Here is a 20,090-nt window from a genome sequence, read left to right on the forward strand (position 1 = left end):
CCAGAGCGGTGTACTACATACTTAAGTTTCTCTTTCACAACAACCCTGTGAAGTAGGTTAGGCTGAGAGAGAAGTGACTGGCCCAGAGTCACCCAGCAAGTCTCATGGCTGAATGGGGATTTGAACTCGGGTCTCCCCGGTCCTAGTCCAGCACTCTAACCACTACACCACACTGGCAAACATATTATGCAAGACCACCCACCATTGTGGCTCCAATATCTTCAGATCTGGAACCTGCCCCAAGAAGTTCAGAGAATGTGTGTGATAATTTACTTATTGACCCCTTTTGAATTATTGTTGGTAACATTTAAGGGTATTGCTTGCTTGTGGCAAAAATGGATATACATCTTTGCAGAGCTGTTCACCACCAGATAACAAATATTGCAAACTCTGGGGGAAACAACTAGATATCCATATTCTAACATCCGATGGAGAAAGCCTTGTACAGATGGTGTGACAATTTCAGTCAATTTTGAAAATAAAATGCTACAGCCATGGTATAGCACACTCCATGCCATGAAAAAGTGTATCATTCAGAATCCAGACAGCGCTGGTTGTACAAGAAACCAACTTGGAACATGACATTTGGTGGAATTGTAAGGTTATCCAAGAATTCGGGGATAAAAAGATATAGCTAGAAATAGAGCAGACAACACAGGGGTCACAATAAAATCCCCCAAATTCCACCCAAGCTGTTGTTAAAACAGTAATGAGTGATGATCATGTTATGATGAACAGCCTTTTTGCAGGCTAAATTGCTAAATACTGGAAAATTGCTAAATTGCGGGCTAATTGCTAAATACTGGTAAAACAGCCAACAATTGATGAATAGTTCAAGAAAATCTGTCAGTTAACAATAATGACAAAACTTCCTGCAATTTAAAAGTGTAAAGCAGGTTGGAATAATGCAGTGAATCTGTTTACCTCACATTGGGATACATTTGTGGTGTTTGGGAATAATAAATATCTCAGTGAAAATACTTATTCAGAAATTCTGTTATGAATATTGTAGTATTAGTAACAATAAATATGTGGTTAAAACATGGTCTCTGTTAAAAGTCCTTAATTTTTCTCCTTTGCACGTTTTTTAAATTTTTTATACATTTTCTTTTTTGTACATTTGTTTTTTCTTTTTTTGTAAACCACCTACAGATCTTTTTGCTGGACAGCATAGAAATGCAATAAATAAAACAAATAGCAATAATAAAAACAGAGGCATTTGAATGAAAAACAGGAAGAAAGTTGTATTATACTGTCACAATTCTTACCGCAACCCTATAAAAGTAGGCAAGTGTTACTGCAGTCATCGGGAGAGAGGTTCTAGTGCTTGCCTAAGGTCACCTAGTAAGTTCATGGCAGAGGTAATTTTTGAACAGGGGACTTCCCAGCTAATACAGGAATGCAAGAAGAGGTAGGCTAGTAAACATTTATGTGTGCCAGTAATTGCTGGGAACTTATTTGCAAGGCTGTCCAGTAAAACCCTGCCCAGTTCATTAACAGATCTGTAGGTTGGGAACATAATTGTTAGCTCAAAGGTTTTTCCTTCCTTCTTGGAACTGAAATACATGTCCTGCTGTCAATAAGCTGGTACAGTGGGCTCTTCCTGCTTCCCAGAGATTGCTGGGTTGGAGATTGTGAACTACCCTGAGATATTTTTTGGATGGGTGGTATAGAAATGAAAACAAACCAACCAAATTTGAATTCAGTGGGGCCCACAGTAGAGTAGGTAGGCTACAGTGCACTGTGGGGATTGTCCACAAAGCACAGACACAGAAATGCTAAGGCAGACAGTGAGCTTTGACCAGTGTTTAGGAGGTCCTGCTACCTTCAGACCTAAATTCTCAGATTCTCTGGGGTTGAGAATCTTAACAGGTGAGTCGGTGCCCGCCAGCAGTACTTTACTTACTATTTGAGGCTCTCATAGCAGAGATGGTAGGTGACGTTAACATTTGGAGGCTCTGGGGTTAGCCAGCTGCAGTGCATAGCAGCAGGGGGAACTATCTGATAAAAACAACTGAGGCTCATAGAAGCCTTTAGGTCACCTGCAAATAGAAAGACAATCACATTATCAGCATCCAAGTTACAGTAATTGCAGCCATTACATTTACAATAACGAATGGAATGGGACACAATCGTTGATTGTAAATCAGAGGTTCTTAACTTTTTGGCAGACCCCCATCCCCAGATTCTCAAGTGGACCCCTATCCCATTTATATATTTTCATAACACTCCAGTAAAAATCAGAGAAAGATAAGTACTCGGGATAGCTATTTTTTTAAACTTTAGTCTGGCTCGCCAGAAAGCAAATTAAATTAAGTATAGCAAAGATTTTCCACTGACTTTCCCCATGGCCCCCAGGTTAAGAACCCCTGCTGTTAATCAAAACCCAGCATTCTTTCCACACAACCCTGCAAGGTAGGTCAATATTATTGACCTTGTACTGTATTTACCTGAATAGAAGACGACTCTGACGTTAAGACAACCCCACACCAATGGAATTAATCACCAGCCCAATCTTTGATTTAAAAGCAAGAACTCAGAGTAGCTTGGAAGGAACAGAGTTTGTTGTCTAAATGTAGATGTTTGTTTTTAGAAAGAGCAGTTGACAAAAGCTTAATTTCTTTATCCATCACAGCCCGTTGGCACAACCTTGCAGGACATTCAGATAAAGACACAGTCATGGGACTTTCCCAACACGTTTCAGTCATATATTCCCACGCTGCTTTCTTTAACCTTGGCTTTGGGTGACTTGTCATTTTGGCAATCTGGGTGCCACCTTCCGCTGTCCCTCTGCCCAACCGGGCAGAATGTACTCCACCTTTCTTCTACCTTTAGACAACATACCGTATTTACCCGCACAGAAGATAACTCTGAATTTAAGACGACCCCCTTTGAAAACAGAGGTGAAATACAGATTATCCCTGTATCTATCCAAAAAGAACAGGGCTCTGAACTTAAGACAACCCCCCGATTTCTAACACCAAAGGGGGGGGGGACTAGACTTGGATTCAAGTGAACACAGTATAAAAGCCAAGAAGGGAGAAAAGGCTGGAGCTGAGAGACGAGTGGCCACCCAGTGAGTTCATTGGCGGAGCTCACACGTGAACCCGAGGATTCCAGCTCAAAACTCAGGCTCTCTACAACAGTGCTGGGTCAGCTCTAGCATGGCTCTATCGCTCCTGTCCTACCTCATACAGTTTGCTGTCAGAGGCAGAAAACGTACAGCACAGAATGTTACATCATGCCTTGAGTGAAGTTAGAGGTTCTAGTATCTGTATTTTATATCATACAGGTTCTTTGGACGGGTGAAAGCTTACGGAATGAATGTGGGTTAAGAGATGTGTGATCAAAACTGAGCCATTATCAGCAGCCTCCAAATCCAGGAAAAAAACGTCCACCGTTTTTCTAAGCGTTGCACAGGGCAGCAACACGGCTGACACACCAGCAACTGAGCAGAGCGCTCTCACCATGACATCCTGACTTCTTCCGGTCTCTGGGTTCTGCCACCACAACACACTTGCCTACCCCCTCCCTCCTGCAGCTCATCACAAGAGCAGTGAACCAAATCCTGAATTTTCATATATTCATGGGTTTGCATAGATATTGCAAACCACTTAGCATCGCCACATTTTATGCAGCGATGCAGGGTTCCACATTTTCACTGGCTGCACTCATTAGGACAAGCGGGCCACGATTTGTGACCATTCGGGACGTGCACAAAACCTGCTAGGTTGGTTTGGCTCAAATCTAAGATGGATTAGAGCTAACCTGGCCCAGTTTGGGTTTCAGTCGGACCATACCCACCAAAATGGCCTGGATCTCTACTGGTAAAGGGGAATCTGGTAAGGATTCCCCTTTACAGTAAAAGGGGGGGGCAGGGGGGCTTCCCTAAAGGTAGAGTGGGTGGGAGGGGAGTAATTTACTACTCACAACTTCCATCTGCAGTCACTCAAATGGCCTCTGTGCATGCACAGGGGTCACTAAAATGCCCTCCACAAGTGCACGGAGGCCCAAACTGTGGGCTGCCAGCCTGGACTGCTCTGGGGGACGCTGGCGGGGCGGCGAGCCACCGCTCTTGCTGGCAGCCGACACCGCAAATTGTAAATAATTCCCCCTCCCACCCATTCTACCTTTAGGGAACCCCCCCTGCCCCCTCCCTTTACTGGTAAGGGCGAATCCTCATTGGATTCCCCGCTACCAGTAGAGATCTGAACCAGCTCAGTTACAACCAGGCCTGGTTCCGTTTTACCCTGGCCTCAAACCCATCAAGCCGAGCCAGCTCGCACACCCCTAGTGACAATACACAGAGGCTATTCTCACAAATGGCTAGAATCGGGCTAGGGAAGCTGAGCGGCTCCTGGCGGCGGGGCGGTAGCAAACCCGCCTGGGTTTGCCTCTTAACCCGGGTATGGGGCATCAGGGGCACCTGAAAAGCTGATTAAGTGACTGTGTATCAGTGTAGCATGGCTTTGTGCCATAATGACTCAGGGAGGCTTCCCAGAAGGCACCGTGCACTTGAGACTTCCAGGGGCCAGGAGGCCACCAAATCCCGCTGCTCACACCAGCTCCATGACAGAGCCAGTAATCATCTGGGTAGCTGATCCGGCCGCCCAGGGACGACTGAGCGATCATCTGTGGGGAGAGTGGGTCAAACCTGCTCTCCCCGCAAACCCGCTTTAGGCTCCTCACACTGCTTGTGTGAAGAGCCTTTCAGATTTCCTCTTCCTTGGAGCCGTTCTATGGTTGTGGGGATCAACATATCAATCTCTGCTCCCTTCCCAGCTCCAATATTGCATGGCCAAGGTGCCTGGAGCAGCTTGGAAGCACAGAGTCAAACTGTCAAAACACAAACAGAGAGAAACACGCACGCACACATGCTTTTCCACTTCAAACTTCCAGCTTCCTCACCTTACAAGGGCTAGAGTCTTTTGGCTTACCTACCATGGCTGGCCAAGAACTGTGGACCCCTGCAAAAAAGTGTCTTCCACATATACAATGCAAACACATAGGTGTGGATAGCACTTACACTTACATTTATATACCGCTCTATAGCTGGAAGCTCTCTAAGCGGTTTACAATGATTTAGCATATTGCCCCCCAACATTCTGGGTACTCATTTTACCAACCTCGGAAGGATGGAAGGCTGAGTCAACCTTGAGCCCTTGGTCAGGATCAAACTTGCAACCTTCTGGTTACAGGGCGGCAGTTTTACCACTGCGCCACCAGGGGCTTCTGGATGACATGCACGCATTTAACCGTGTCTTTGAAAAACCATGTAGTTTGGTAAACTTGGTCCAACCAGGTTTCCCAGGTGTTTTAAGACATGTGTTATGTCAGCCACACTTATAATGTGTTTGCTAGGGGAAACATCAGTGCACATTTGGCAAACATGCTTGTCACACAAAGTACGAAGCTGCTCCAAGTAGGAAGTGTCAACACAAAACATGAAAAACGATCATAACAATAGTAAGACCAACAAACACACACACACACACACCCCAAACAACAATCTCATAGGCCCAGTTCTGGCTAATGCAACATGTTGTGGGGGAGCGGGATTGTGCCTCACCACTGTGAGCCTCTTTTCAGAAATCCCACACACACATACACATTTCATTTGCATAGCTCTATACATATGGACCAAACTGCGCAATCAATATCCCATTAGAAGTTTGGGAACTTGACCAAGAGATGCAGGCTTATGCATGTTGGCTTTTTTAATGCACAGGCTCTACGCAAACACGGTGGACATCAAACACACTAGGAGGTAGAACACGCAATGAACAGGGTGCGTAGCTGTGAACTGCTCCCCCTTCACAGATGGGCGAGTGGCCCGTGAACTTCCTGCAAAGAAACGTATCAGCCACGAGCTCCACAAAAGCTTAGCACGTCTTCTTAACCATCTGTCTAAAACCACAGACACACACAGACACCCCACTAGGCAGTCTTTTCTGGGATGCAAGTTGTACACCTGGGATGCCAAGCCAGAGAAGGCTCTTTTTGTGTACCCATGGACTGAATCTCCTACAGGCATGGAACCCCAAACAGGGCTTTGAGAAGAGCTTAAGAAGGTTCAAGTGCTACGAGCCTGCAGCCAAAATAACTGAAGAGTGAGTTCAAATCAATATTAAGACAATAGTGGCTCATCCTAACAAGTTGAGGGGGGAGGGGGCCAAGCCAGGAGCAGCTGTCTCTCATCCCAAGCAAAGAGGTCTCTTTTAGCCTGACACCTCAACACTTACAAACAATTATGGTGCCAGGCAACTCACAGCGAAGGCCTTTCCCCAGTGGCCACCTCTCCAAGCTCCAAAAGAAAGGAACACCCGGAGAAGGCCTCAGAAGATGGCCTTAAAACCCTGGAAAACTCTGGCAGGTTCATGTGGAAGAAGTCAGTCCTTCAGATATCACGCTTCCAGAAAGGGAGTAAAAACTGAAATGGAACTTTGTGGCACTCCAAAACATAAATGCCGTGGGATGGAAGCAGAACTAAAGAAACCCATCACCACCTTCTAAAGTAGTTCCACTTCTGCTAGGCAGAAGTGGAACTAGTGCAGTGCAATGCCTCCCACTCCCAACATGCATACAGTAGGTGAACCAGAAGGATGGTGTGGTCTATAATATCGAAAGCCATTGAGAGGTCCAGGAGAATCAATAGGTCACACTCCCCCTGTCTCTCTCTCAGTACAGGTTGTCCACCAGGGAGACTAAGGCAGTTTCAGAATCAACTTAGATTTAAATCTGGACTGAAATTGATTCAAATAATCAGCAGCATCGAGAAATGCTTGCAGCTGGACTACTGCAATGTACGCATTTTGCCCCAAAAGGAAGTATTAGTGGCTGGACAATTGGGGTGTGCACAGAACTGGTTTTGATGGGCCAGTTCGAATTTGAACCAAACCACCAGTCTGCGAGCCGTGCATATGCCATGCAAGCAGCAGAGCCTTCCAGCAAACTTTGGTAAAACTTTGGCCTCCCCGTCAGCCCTCCCCCCATGCCATTGTTTTAATGCCTGCTTGCCTCTCTGGCCCACAGTCAAGGACAGCACCAAGGAGAATCAGTACACGGGTGGGTGTTCATTAGCATGTAAAAGCAGCTATAATCATAATAAAAACCATAAGAAGAGTCCTGCTAGTTCAAACCAAAGGGCCATCAAGTCCAGCACCATGTTTCCAGGTGGCCAACCAAGATGCTACCAAGAACCCTACAAGCAGAGCAAGGAGGCAACAGCATTGCCAGCAACAGATATTCAGTGGCATACTGCCTCTGCACCTGGAGGTTCCACACAGCCATTGTGGCTAGAAGCCAAGGACCGACCTCTCCTCCATGGATTTGGCTAATCCTCCTTTAGGGAGCTCAACTGTGTAAAGCAAGTGCTCAACTGCAGAATTTCCGAGATATGCACCATTTAGTTTAGAATACTTGTATATCACTCTTTACACCACCACCACTTCTTGAACTGGCGAACAGAGCAAGAACAATGAGAATATGGCTCCCTGTCCCAAAAGGACTCACAATGTAAAGAGAAAGAGGCAAGGCCCTTCCATGAGGCAAGGTGAGGCGCTCACCTAAGGCAGAAGATTACTGGTGAGCCAATGAGGTAGCAAAATGCCCTCCTGAGCACCCCGCCCCCTGGCCAATTTTTTTTTTAAAAGAGGGAGGAGGGTCATGCAAGGGGATCTGCATCTGGTGCCCTGCCTCAAGCGCACAGAGGTCTTGAGTCACCACTGAAGAGAAACACAAAGGAGACACTAGCACCTGCCACTGGAAAGGGCACTATGCTGGGATGAGTAAGGATAGTTGCTCCCCCCCCCACTAAAGACAAGCAAGCCACCCCATCAGAAGGTGCATATTTTCCCAGTTAGCAAGGATAAGCAGGTAGTCCTGGTTAGAGAAAACTATCAATATTGACCCCTTACCTTCTTTCAGTCCAAAAGCTTTTAATGCCAGCAGAAAGAGCCATGCTGCATTCCATCTGCTGCCCATGGTGCCAGCTATGAAGAGACATAAAGGGTAGACCATAAGCCAGGATGAAGCTGAGTGGTCTCCAAAATTCAATGCTCTCGTTCACCAGTTCTGTAAGGGTTAGAGACATGTGCCCGAATTAGTGGGAAACACTGGAGAAGCGTTCGGTTTCTGGGCCATTTTTTATTTATATCTACATGTGAACAATTATTTAAAACAATAAAAGCACAAAATAAAATGTTGAAAGTTCACAGAATGGTAGTAGAGAGAGGAAGGAACTGTGTTACTCACGAGTAGTGATGTCACAGATGCCATCTCATTCTCTCCATTACAGGGGCCCAGCATAAACATAACATCACGTAAGAATGGTTAACATTCTAACCATGTTGTGTTGCCTCCAAACAGGCGTCCACAAATCTTGGATCAGATTAGTAGCCAACCGTGGTTCGTAGAAGCCAGCAAGGTTTACCTCTTTCGCTCTTTGCTCCACAGAGGTAAAGTTAGTATGTTCCTTTTGTACCAGTTGCCCAGCAAGGCGGTTTTACAGGGGATGAGCCATGCAATTCTCCCTCCAGCCCATAACTCTGATGCTGTGTCCCCACACAAGATGCAGCCTGGTGCTATGTTGAAAGGGGTACTCTCTGGGTGGGTTCAGAGACACCATCGTTTAACTGCCTATGAACACAACCCAAGTCTGTGCAGCCCCTCCCTGCCTCCACACTTGCTTCCTTCACTGGTGGGCTAGGAGATCCAGGTTTGTTAAGCCATGGCTTATCCAAACCCAGAGTTGTACTTTAACTGCGGTCTACAAACCTGAGGCGACTGCCTCATTAGTGCACCGTGTTTAAATGTGGTTTGCAAACCACAATTAAACCAGGATTTGAAACCGAGACTGAACTCCAGTTTCAAACGCTAAACCTCAGTTAACACAGCTGGTCCACTAATAACGCAGTTGCCTCAGGTAATGGAGGTGGTGGGTTAGCTGCCTCTGCTGGCCCACCACCTCTGACCACCTGCCTCACCGACCACTCCATTAGTAAGTGGGTGGGTGGGTGGGTGGCTGCCCCTATCTAGCAGAGGAAATACTCCTACCACGACCACCACATTCCTCCCACAGCTATTCATCATGTGCTCCCTGCAGAAGAAAGTGTGGAGTCCTCCGCACCCTTCCTTCTGCTCTATGTCCCATTTTCAAAAGGCAAGGAGAAAGGGTTGAACATCTGTGGGAGAAAGAAGAGCGGAAATAGCTCTCACCAAGCAAGGGAAGATATGGAGCTCAGCAGGAGGGAAGGAAAATGGCATAGAGAGGAAGAGAAAGAAAGAGATTACATGGGGCAGGTGGGCAGGGGCGTAGCAAGGTTGGAGTAGGCCCAGAGACAAGATTTTAAAATGGGACCCCCCCCCTCACTGAAGCTCAGCTCATGAAGTAAAGAAATCTTAAATGAGGCTGAATAGTTGTAACAAAATACCATGATGCAAGTCAGTTAATGGTACTAGAGAAAGACATGCTGTTCTGGTAGCTCCAGGTCTTAACACTCATATCTATTTCGGAGGATGAATACAACTAAAGGCAGCCTGGGAGGGTGTGCAACTGGGGGAGTCAGTCATGTGATTTGCCTCTGGGGGGCCCTCCAAGGCAGTGGGCCCCCAGACAACTGTCTCCCCTTGCCCTATTATAGTTACGCCTCTGCAGGTGGGGAAACCAGCATCAGGGGACAGAGAATGTCTGAAGGGGACCATGTGTGTGAACCGCTGAACCTCTGGTTAAGAAGATCTCAAATGTCCAGGGCAGTCATAACAAGACTCAGGCAAGGCCAGCTTGTCACTTTGCAAGAAGAGAGACCAAAGAAGTGGGGAAACTACCGGTACCTAGGACAGTTTGTGCAGATGCAAGGCTTAACCATAGTTACTGCAACACACGAGTTGAAAACATTCTGATTTCTAAAGACGGAAAACAGTCTTTAACAATAGCTTAGATACTGAGATGTAGTACTTAAAACCAATTCATTGCTATGTCTGTCTAGGGCCAATACACTGAAATGTTTGCAACAGCTGCAATTTTACGGAGGATGATAAGGGAAGTCTAACTAACTAACTAACAAACAACAATAAACGCTGGCTAAAAGGGTTTGGGGCCCATATATCCCCAGGAAGAGAATGGTCCTGAAAAGGCTGCAGTAAAAGGTAACTTAAAAGCTGGATTTGGGTTTATGCAGGCAATTAATATCCCAACCACACTAACTTTTGCTTAATAGCCCCCAACGTTCCCAAATAAACCATTACAGACATAATGGATTGTGTTTGTCCCTTTAAAACACAGGATAGATGCACACTCCAATGCTGGAGAGCAGTGTGCCCTCTAACAGGGATTCCCAGATGTTGCTGATTACAACTCCCAGCATCCCCAGCTGCAAGAGCCTTTGCTTGGGGATTGTGGGAGTTGTAGTCAACGACATCTGGGAATGCCTGTTAGAGGGAACACTGCTGGAGAGGGGGGAGAGTACAGTCCCACCTGTCATTCCAGGCATAGATACTTGTGAGTAAGCATAACTTACTTCAGGGTAAACCTGCAAAGTGTTGGAATGCCAATGAAACAAAGTACAGGTTGAATATCCCTTATTCGGACTGCTTGGGACCCAAAGCTTTCCGGATTTCTGATTCTTGCGGATCTTGGAAAGGTTACTGTATTTTATTGTCTGCTCAAAGTTTTCCCTCACAGACCCTCAGTCCGAGCTCAAAACATTCCCTCACGGACCCTCAGTCCAGATCTTTTCTCCTCTCCTTGCCCCTTGGCTCTAGCCATTTATTTTTCACCTCACTTCCTCCTTTAGTCCTCCCACGTTTGGCCTCCAGCCATCTCTTCCTCCTCTCCTCTTGCCTAACATGGAGCGCGCTCACACCCCAGAGGCTCTTCTGGGCTCTCTGTTGGAAGGGGAGCAAGGCGGGCAGCCACACATACCGACACCCTCGCAACTGGCGTGAGCGTGGTGCCGGCGAACAAGCATAAAAAGAAAGCGGAGAAGGCAGAGAAGGCGCCAAAAACACATGTTGCGCGGCTCGGAGCAGCAGCGCACTGCCGGAAGCCACCTGAGAGTTACTAAGCCAAGTGAGCTGAGGTGTTTTGTTTTTTGATTTTGTTACGGCGTGGTGTCTGGATTTTGGAGCATTCCGGATTTCGGATGTCCGGATAAGGGATACTCAGCCTGTAAAAGCTTCATGGAGTTGTGTGCCATGGTTACAGAAAGAATGAGAAAACCTGTATTACTTTAACACAGAAGCATTTATAGTTTTATAAGTCAGAGAGGTTAGAGTAGAAGAACACTCACAGACTCAAAGCCATTACAATAAACAGAAGTCACAAAAGAGCATAAGCATGAGTGGTGGTATGGCGGCTGGTGCTACGTGTCACTAATGATGTCACAGACAATAACCAATAGGTGCCCATGCGCCATTCCTCCCAAGTACAAAAAAGAAGAAGAAAAGGGATGGCAACAAGAGGCCTATGACACCAGAACAGCTAGCAACTTTGCTTCTCAGGAGACAGAAAGGCAGGATACAAACATAAGACATGGACCGTGCTAAAAGCAGATTGTCTGGGAAAGCCCTTGTCCAACAGGAAAGCCACCAGAAAGGGTGTGGTAGACCCACATTATTTATAAAGCATCTAAAAATCACAAGGCACTGTACAAAACTTAAAAATGAGAACAAGGCTTGCCCACAGGTTTTTATGCTCAAAAGGATAATAATAAATGATTCATTTCATTCTACAGGGAGTCCTCAACTTACAAACGGGTTGTGTTCCAAAAGTTTGTTAGTAAGCTGGATGTGCATAACTCAGAACATATAGGCTGTTCTCACGAGCAGCCTAGTTTGTATGGAGCGCCCACCCAGCCAAACCTTACTTTTAAGCACAGCTCTTAGCTGAGGTTAAGGGAGCCAGTTGCCGGGATCGTGTGTGTCCTCAGGCTGCAAGCAGCCTAGAACACCCGACTGATGGGGAAATCCCCCAATGCAATGTATTGTGGGATGGCTGGGACACATCGTCCCGGCATCTGGAACTCCGCACTCTGGCACAGTGCTGCTTGGCTGGAAGTGTAGTCTGTGCTCCCAACAATGTTTGAAGGACTGTCTGAGGTCAGGTTTGGCAGCCTCTCCCGGCCCACCCTCCCGAATTGTGTGAATAGCTCCATAGTTTCCAAGACTTGCTTGTATGTGCAGGCTGGCATTTGTAAGTTGGGGACTTCCTTAGTGTAATGTGTTATGGAGCTTTGTTTGTAAGTATGGGTGTTTGTAAGTCAGATGTTTATAACTCGGGGAGTGCCTGTATAAAAATTATACATTATTCATGCTACTGTAGAGAGTAGCAATGGGATGTCTCGAGGCCACACTGAGTCCCTTAGGTACCACCAGTTCTGCCCAGAGGTGCACCTAGGTAATTTTGGAGCCTAGACCTAAAGGCCTTTGGAAACCCACCCCACCCCCGCTGCAATAAACATCATTTTTTAACACGTAGGTTCTTGATGGCAAAAACCACACCACCCAGGACAGACTAAAGAGGATTTGGGGGCACCCAGGGAGTGTCAAGGCCCTGGACTTTGGCCCCAAAATCCAGGAGTAAAAGCACCTCTGGTTCTGCCTACCCTGTAGCCATTCCAGAACTCCAAAGGGACTGGAGTAGTAGTCACAGTAATGTAATTTACTAGCTGTCCACTTCAGGGCACGGAGCAACCTGGCCCACCCGCTCTTCATAGTCACCCTCCTACCGTATGAAATCAGATTACTAACCTACAATATTAGTTCTGTATTTTAGAAGGCTTACCTACTGCCGCATCTCCCAGTTCATCAGTAGCTGCTGTTGTGAGCTAATTCCACTGAGCGCCTTCCAGGTGAGGAAAACAAGTTTTCTAGGGAGAAAGGGAGAAAAGTATGAAACACGGATGGAAGAAGAATAGCAGGAGAGTGATAAACCTCACATCTCCCCACCACGGGAACCTCAGCTCCGTCTCCCACATTTCTGACCCAGACATGATCGCGTCACTCCAATTGTGCCCAGCCTACAGCACTGGCTGGCGCACGATCGGTCTCTTTCCTGCCTCCACGATCCACCCACTGATTCATCCCCCTCTCACATCATCTTCCGGGAACGGCATCATCCAGGCCTCGGGAGTCGGGACCCATCTGCTGCCAAGCCATTTCTTTCATCTCCTGGGAGAGATCCCGGAGAGCGAATCAACCGGCTCGCGTTACGTGCCGTCGCACATCACGGCATCTTCTTCTGACTCAGACCCAGCACAAAGGAAAACCACTTTCCCCAGAGGCAGCTGCTGCTTCGGAGAAGCCGGCGCTCCCTCGCAAAGGACTGCCTACTTACTTGTTTCCCGGATACCACTCGGCAGATGTCCGCAGCCGAGGCTCAGGGATTGGATAGCCCAGGAGGGACAAGAACAGCTCAGAGGCCCGCGCCGTTGCCTTCGGGGCGGCTCGGGTAGAAGAGCAAGAAAACGCCTCTGCGCAGTGCACAGCAGATCAGACTGGAGTCGGCGGCGGCCCCCAGCCCTGAGCCGCTCACGCTCTGCTTCCGGGCAGGTTGGGGAAGAGACGGTCTGACTCACAAGTGCATCGCGATCGCGTGCATCATACAGTTTGTAAGGCCTGGCGGGGCAGGAGAGCAATTGGCTGGAGATCCTCCCGACGTGTGCAGACAAAGCCGACCTCCTCCTCTCCTCTCGAGTGTTCCGGCCTCTTTCCTGCAGTCATTGGGTGAGGAGGGAACAAAAACTGGCCTGATTCCCCCCCCCCCTTTTCTGTTCCTGGCTTTGAGGGGAGAAGAGAGAACTAATAAAAAAGATGAAAGCCGGAAAGAGAAAACTGCCTCCCCTCCCCGCCAGGAGCGCAGAAAATAAGGCTAGTAGCCATTAGGTTCAGCTCGCACGCTTTATGTGTGAGGGACGGATGGAAGTGGAACAACAAACACGCGGGGGCTGGCTAGGCGAGCACGTATACAGGGTGGGGTGTTCTCACGAGGGTCCTTCCGGACTTATTTGGAAGCAAGCCATCTGACCACAGGGGTCATGCCTGGGGAGACTTTCTCACCAGCATTACATTCTTTTCCAAAAGCGTTTTGAGACGTTTTTACATTGAATATTGGTATGGCTAATAAAAATAATCAATAATAAATATGTAAACTTTCACAGATGAAAATACAGACTCTTGTGTTCTTGAGAGCATCGCAGTCCCACATAAATAATCGAGGCCCGAATTTCGTCTCCTTTATTACAGGGTTAGGTTCTTTTCTGCTTGCCGTACACAAATTCTCCCTGCCGATCCCATTTCGTTTTATATTTGGTATATTTCCATAGCAGAGCACACTATGTTATGTTACATTTCTATCCAAGATGGGGGGGAGGTCTTCCTCCCCAATTTTATCCCACAACAGCCCTGTAAGGTAGGCTGCTGAGAGAGCAACTGCCATTCAGGGAGTTTCATAGTGAGGAGAATATTTGAACTCCTAGCCTGACACCTACAAAAAATTAATTCATAAAATAATTGAGGGCTCTGGTGAACCCAAAGTGGCTCAAGCTGCCCATTGCATTTCTGCACATGCTCCCCTTTATTCAGAGCAGAAGTGGTGATGCCATCCACTGGGGCTCAATTACTTTGTTTTTGTTTTTTTTTAAGCCAGCCCCAAAGGTCACCCTTGCGCTGTTCATTTGCACAGCCGGTCCATCTAGCTGTGCTATGCAGCTTTCGGCCAGCTGATTGAAATTTGCATGTACGCTTTTGGGCAGGTGAAAAGTGTAACGTGCTGCAGTCCGCGGCCGTAGGCTCAGGTTTTGCTGGCTAGATGCACAGTAGTAGTAGTAGTAGTAGTAGTAGTAGTAGTAGTAGTAGCAACCCAGAAGAGGGGTGTGGGTTTCTTTGGGGTTTTTGTCCTAGTAGTCAAGAGCACAACAACAAAGAATGGGAGGAAGTGAGAGCGGGTGGTGACTGCTTAGGCGGAGGTGAGAGCGAGAGTTAGGGGGCAGGGAGAGTGTGTGTGTGGGAGGAAGGAGAACTCTGTGAGTGTGGGTTCCTCCCCCACCTCTGCAGCAAGCCTAATTCTTCCTGTGCCCTCTCCTCTGCTCGCTGAGGGAGGAAGATGAGAGCGTTCTTCTGTTTTGGCAAAAGTGAATATCATCCTTGCCCTGTGCAACAGTGTAAGGCAGGCCTGCACAACATAAGGCCTGAGGGCCGAACTGACCCGCAGGGACTTTTTTGCTGGCTCCCAGGTGGGAATATCCTGTAGGCGCAACAGCTGGAGCCACGAAGAGCTCATGACCTTCCCCACTGAGGAGCGGCAGCAGCTCAATGCAGTTGGCCGATTCAGACCAGATGTCCCCAGCTCCTGGACTGGAACCGCCGACTGACACCATCCCTTTTTCCTCTCGCCTTTCCCCCGGACTCCAACCTTCTGCCCCTCACTTTTATTGATATTTTAAATAATTGTAATGTTGTAATTAATGTGCATAGAATTGACCTCGGCCCCACACGGCAAGTCATGGTTGGTTCCCAGCCTCCGGGGTCTTTGAGTTGTGCACCCCTGAAGGTCTCCAGCGTCTCTTTTAAAGTCAATTGTTCTGAGATCTGTATCCCTTCAGGCTGCAGCATTTCTCTTTCCCAGCCTAAAAAAATGAGATATATCTCCCCTGTGCCCCCACACACACCTTTGAAGCAACCATCGTCATCCCCTGCGAAGACATATGCCGCAGTAATCGGATTTTCAGAAAATCCTGCAAAATAGAAGGCTCATTTATGAGGCAATTTCAGATGTGTCTCCTGTGAGAATGTCCAGATACTGTGTGGTCATTATTATTATTATTTAGTAGTGGAAGCATATTTTTTCCTTTCCACACTCCACTGTGTCTTTTTTCCTCCCCTGCCATGTATTTCTAGTCTAAAACTTATATATCATTTAAAGCTGTAACTAATTTTGTCCCAGATTTTGTAGTGAATAGAAATACTTTGCAACAAATACAGTATATAAAAATCAAAAGGCAAGATAAAAACACCCCAAATAAATAGCAATGATATACTAGAGTACTATTCTATACATGTTTACTCACAAGTAAGTCCCACTGTATTTGGTGCAGTAGGACTGAGGCCTTAGACAATTAACCATGAAAGATATTTAAAACTCACTGCCAAGTGCTTAATCCTCATGACTTAAAAGAATGCAAAAAGATGCTCTAGCTTTGGAGCGTATGAAAAAATTTATTTCACTCCCCCAGGAAATGTGGGATTTTTTTTCCTTTCTGTTTTTTTTTTAAATTAACTTTTTGGTTTGCACTCTGTCTATGCTCTTAAGTCTCTCCAAAGGTCTCTGCTTGAGTTCTGGCTTGCTGCCTTCCAGAAAAAATACACAGGGTGGGGCAGTTCTTCTGAGGAAAAATCATTCTTACATATTCAAAGTAAGCACTTTTAGAGGTAAGAGAGAAGTGTGTCTCCTATTTTTAATTCAGGAAAAATTTGCAGTAGTTATCAGAAGTTTAGGAAATTTTACAGGTGAAGTAAAACATTCCCATATCCAGTATATAGAATGTTCCCAGTCACTGGATACAGTATACTGTATATGATCAGTAGACATTTTCTCTGTGTGTATGCTACAAGTCTGAGGACCCAGTCCCCATACTGACATGTGAAATTAACATATGTACAGTCATTCACACACAAATGTATAAAGACCTCAAATTTCAGCTCTGTCATGCTCTGACAGTTCAGCTCGGTCACTAGGTGTCCTTAGGCAAGCCACTCCACCCAGCCCATCCACCGCATGGGGAGAATAACACTTATGTACCTTAGCAGGATTCCCGTTAGGATTACAAAATAATTCATATTGAGGCTGTTCACACGAGCAGCCCTACCCAAGCTTCAGAAGCCCTACGTGGGTAGGGCTGTTCATGTGAAGCTACTCGCAGGCAGCCAGGGGCGGAATATGCCTTTTGCCGCCCGTAGGCAGCCAAGGATTTGCCACCCCTTTCTGGGCGGCCACCACAGTGAGGGTGAAGTGTGGGCAAGGGGAAAGTCCCTCCTTTTGCCTTCTGAAAACCGCCGCTGTGCTCCATTCCATATTGAAGTGATAGTTCTCTTCTCCTGCTCTTTTCTCATTTGGTATGTCAATCATTTGTCGGGCTTATTACCTTTCTCAAACTATTTTTGTCTTGCAAAAGTTATGTTCTTTTATGTCTCTTTTGTCTCTATAAGGTCCGTTTGTTTACGGAGCTCCTTTATGTTTTGCCATCTATCCGTCGAGAGGCATTACTAATCTATTCAACTCGTTCAATAAGGAGTCCTTCTGTTGCTGCTGAACTTTACTTTTAAATGCCGCTGCACGGGGAGGGGAGAGTGGTGCAGTGAGGGGAAGGTTCCCCCTTTTAGCAATGCTCGTTGTGCAGTGGGATGGGGTGGTGAGTGAGGGTAGCGAGAGAGAGCTCCTTCCAGCTCCCTCCCTCCCTACAAAATGACTGCACGCCCCTGTCTGCAGTCTGTTCTGGGCCCATAATGAGGCCACCTCATCCCGCCATGCTGTGGGCATTGCTAAAAGGGGGGATTTTCCCCTCGTCCCACCACTACTCTCCCCACTGCAGCCGCTGCTGCTCCATCCTGCTACGCAGGGGCATTTTAAAGGTAAATGGGGGAGATTTCTCCTCACCCACACCCTTGCTGCCCCCAGAGAGGGGCGACAAAATTTGAGGAGCAGCATTGTTTGCCTGCTTTGCCTCCCCTTAAATCCACCATGGCAAACAGTCCGAGCAGACACAGAGCCAGGCACCTAGAGCACCCGGATTGAGGGAGAACATAAGAATAGCCCTGCTGGATCAGGCCCAAGGCCCATCTAGTCCAGCATCCTGTTTCACACAGTGGCCCACCAGATGCTGCTGGAAGCCCACAGGCAGGAGCTGAGGGCTTGCCCTCTCTCTTGCTGTTGCTCTCCTGCAACTGGTATTGAGAGGCATGCTGCCTCAGTGCCTCTGAGGCTGGAGGTGGCCTATAGCCCTCAGACAAGTAGCCGTTGATAGACCTCTCCTCCATGAAGTTATCCAAACCCCTCTTAAAGCCATCCAGGTTGTTGGCCGGATGTTGTGGCCAACATCCACCACATACTGTGGCAGAGAATTCCACAAGTTGATTATGTCTTGTGGTAGCAAGCATGACATGTCCCCTTAGCTAAGCAGAGTCTACCCTGGTTGCATTTGAATGGGAGACCACGTGTGTGAACACTGTAAGATATTCCCCTCAGGGGATGGAGCCACTCTGGGAAGAGCATCTAGATTCAAAGCTCCCTCCCTTGCACCTCCAAGATAGGGCTGAGAGAGATTCCTGCCTGCAACCTTGGAGAAGCCACTGCCAGTCTGAGTAGACAATACTGAGCTAGATGGACCTATGGTCTGACTCAGTATATGGCAGCTTCCTATGTTCCTAACTGAGCAAAGAGGCACCCTTTGTTAGGAGAGGAGAGCTGGTCTTGTGGTAGCAAGCATGACTTGTCCCCTTAGCTAAGCAGGGTCTGCCCTGGTTGCATATGAATGGGAGACTGGAAGTGTGAGCACTGCAAGATATTCCCCTCAGGGGATGGAGCCACTCTGGGAAGAACATCTAAGTTCCAAGTTCCCTCCCTGACTTCTTCAAGACAGGGCTGAGAGAGACTCCTACCTTGGCTTCTCCTTGGAGTAGCCTCTGCAAGTCTGTGTATACTGAGCTACATGGACCTATGGTCATACTATGGTCATACATGGACCTATGGTCATACTTTTTCACACAATACATAGGGACACAGGAAGCTGCCTTATACTAAGGCAGCTTCCTGTGTCCCTATGTATTGTGTGAAAAAGTGCATTAAGGGATATCTGGAGGCCAGAATTCATTTTCCCTGCCTCCAGGGATCTGCACTGCTCAGAGCAGTGTGCGTTGTGTGGCTGTGCGAGCCATGTACCACACAGCGGATTGGTGATCATCTGGGGGGAAAGTAGGTTTGACCCTGCTTTCCCCCCACCTGCCCTTCCCTCCCCAGAAATGGTCACATGAACGACCTCATTAAGTGCTTTGAAGGCCCTATATCAGAGGTGGCCAACCTGAGGCTCTCCAGCAGTAGTTGGACTACAACTCCCATCATCCCTAACCACGATTATTGTGGCTGAGGAATGGATGATGGGAGTTGTAGTCCAACAACAGTTGGAGAGCCTCAGGTTGGCCACCCTTGCCCTATACAACAACAAACAAACAATTATATACCACTTTTCAACAAACATTCCCAAAGCAGTTTAGAAAGAGAAAACAATAAATTAACTATTGGTAAAACCACCCAGATGAAAGTTTGGAGCGGTGTACAAATTTGATTAATAAAAATAAATAAATAATAATAAATAATAAGATGGCTCCCTGTCCCCACACTCTAAAAAGAAACATAAGGTAGACCCCAGCAGCAGCCACTGGAGAGATGCTGTACTGGGGCTGGATAGGGCCGGTTGCTCTCCCCCTGCTAAATAGAAGAGAGTTATCACTTTAAAAGGTGCCTCTTTGCTCATTTAGCAGGAGCTAACTGAGCAAATAAATGATAGAAATGCCAAGTCATATTATAAACTTGTACAGACATCTGAATTGATGTACAATGTATAGTAAATGTGAGACTTTCTGTCTTAACTTCATGTTGTTAGTTGTAAAAATTGTGGTGGAAACAGAATGTCATGACAAAAAGCTAAACACAAGGCTGCTGTTTTTGGCAGGAGCCCCACATTTTTCCTAACATAGTTCCCTTCTTCAGACCCAATTAGACTTGATAGAAAATCATGAACAGTCTCCCAGTGACTGTTTACTTCAAATGCTGTGTGTGCACTGCAATTTGAAATGAGCTGCAGCAAGTAGAGGAGCTCAATCCAAGCAACTTTCTTACTCATGGAGGAAATTATATGGAGTCCCTTCTCTTTTCCTGTGCAGATTCAAAAGCAGCTGGGGGAGGAGGCAGATTTTGGTTGATAGAGGGAAAAAGTATTGGGGCTAAATTCTGCTCCGATCAAATTCACAGCCCTCTCCCAGGCTTATTTCAGTTTTTTAAAATGTTTCAAATGGTTTACAGGTCTCCTGCTTCATGTCTG

General features: G+C 47.0%; 1 protein-coding gene across 4 annotated transcripts in view; it reads right to left on the reverse strand.

Moving 5' to 3' along the window:
• The window catches only part of IL27RA (interleukin 27 receptor subunit alpha), a 43,705-nt gene extending 29,738 nt beyond the window's left edge, over positions 1 to 13,967 (reverse strand). Inside the window, exons 1-4 of one of the 4 annotated variants that reach the window (XM_053299748.1) lie at positions 13,334 to 13,967; positions 12,782 to 12,866; positions 7,917 to 7,991; positions 1,907 to 2,042 (exon numbers count right to left, since the gene is read on the reverse strand). In XM_053299748.1, the coding sequence (XP_053155723.1) occupies positions 1,907 to 2,042; positions 7,917 to 7,983 (203 nt within the window). In that variant the 5' untranslated portion in view covers positions 7,984 to 7,991; positions 12,782 to 12,866; positions 13,334 to 13,967. Of the gene's footprint in view, positions 1 to 1,906; positions 2,043 to 7,916; positions 8,074 to 12,781; positions 12,867 to 13,091 lie in introns of all 4 variants that reach the window. The other 3 variants (XM_053299746.1, XM_053299750.1, XM_053299747.1) reach the window with 3 other exon arrangements.
• Between the last annotated feature and the right edge of the window lie 6,123 nt (positions 13,968 to 20,090).

The sequence above is a fragment of the Hemicordylus capensis genome, chromosome 2 (genome assembly GCF_027244095.1).
Source record: "Hemicordylus capensis ecotype Gifberg chromosome 2, rHemCap1.1.pri, whole genome shotgun sequence".
In the NCBI taxonomy this organism is placed as follows: Eukaryota; Metazoa; Chordata; class Lepidosauria; order Squamata; family Cordylidae; genus Hemicordylus; species Hemicordylus capensis.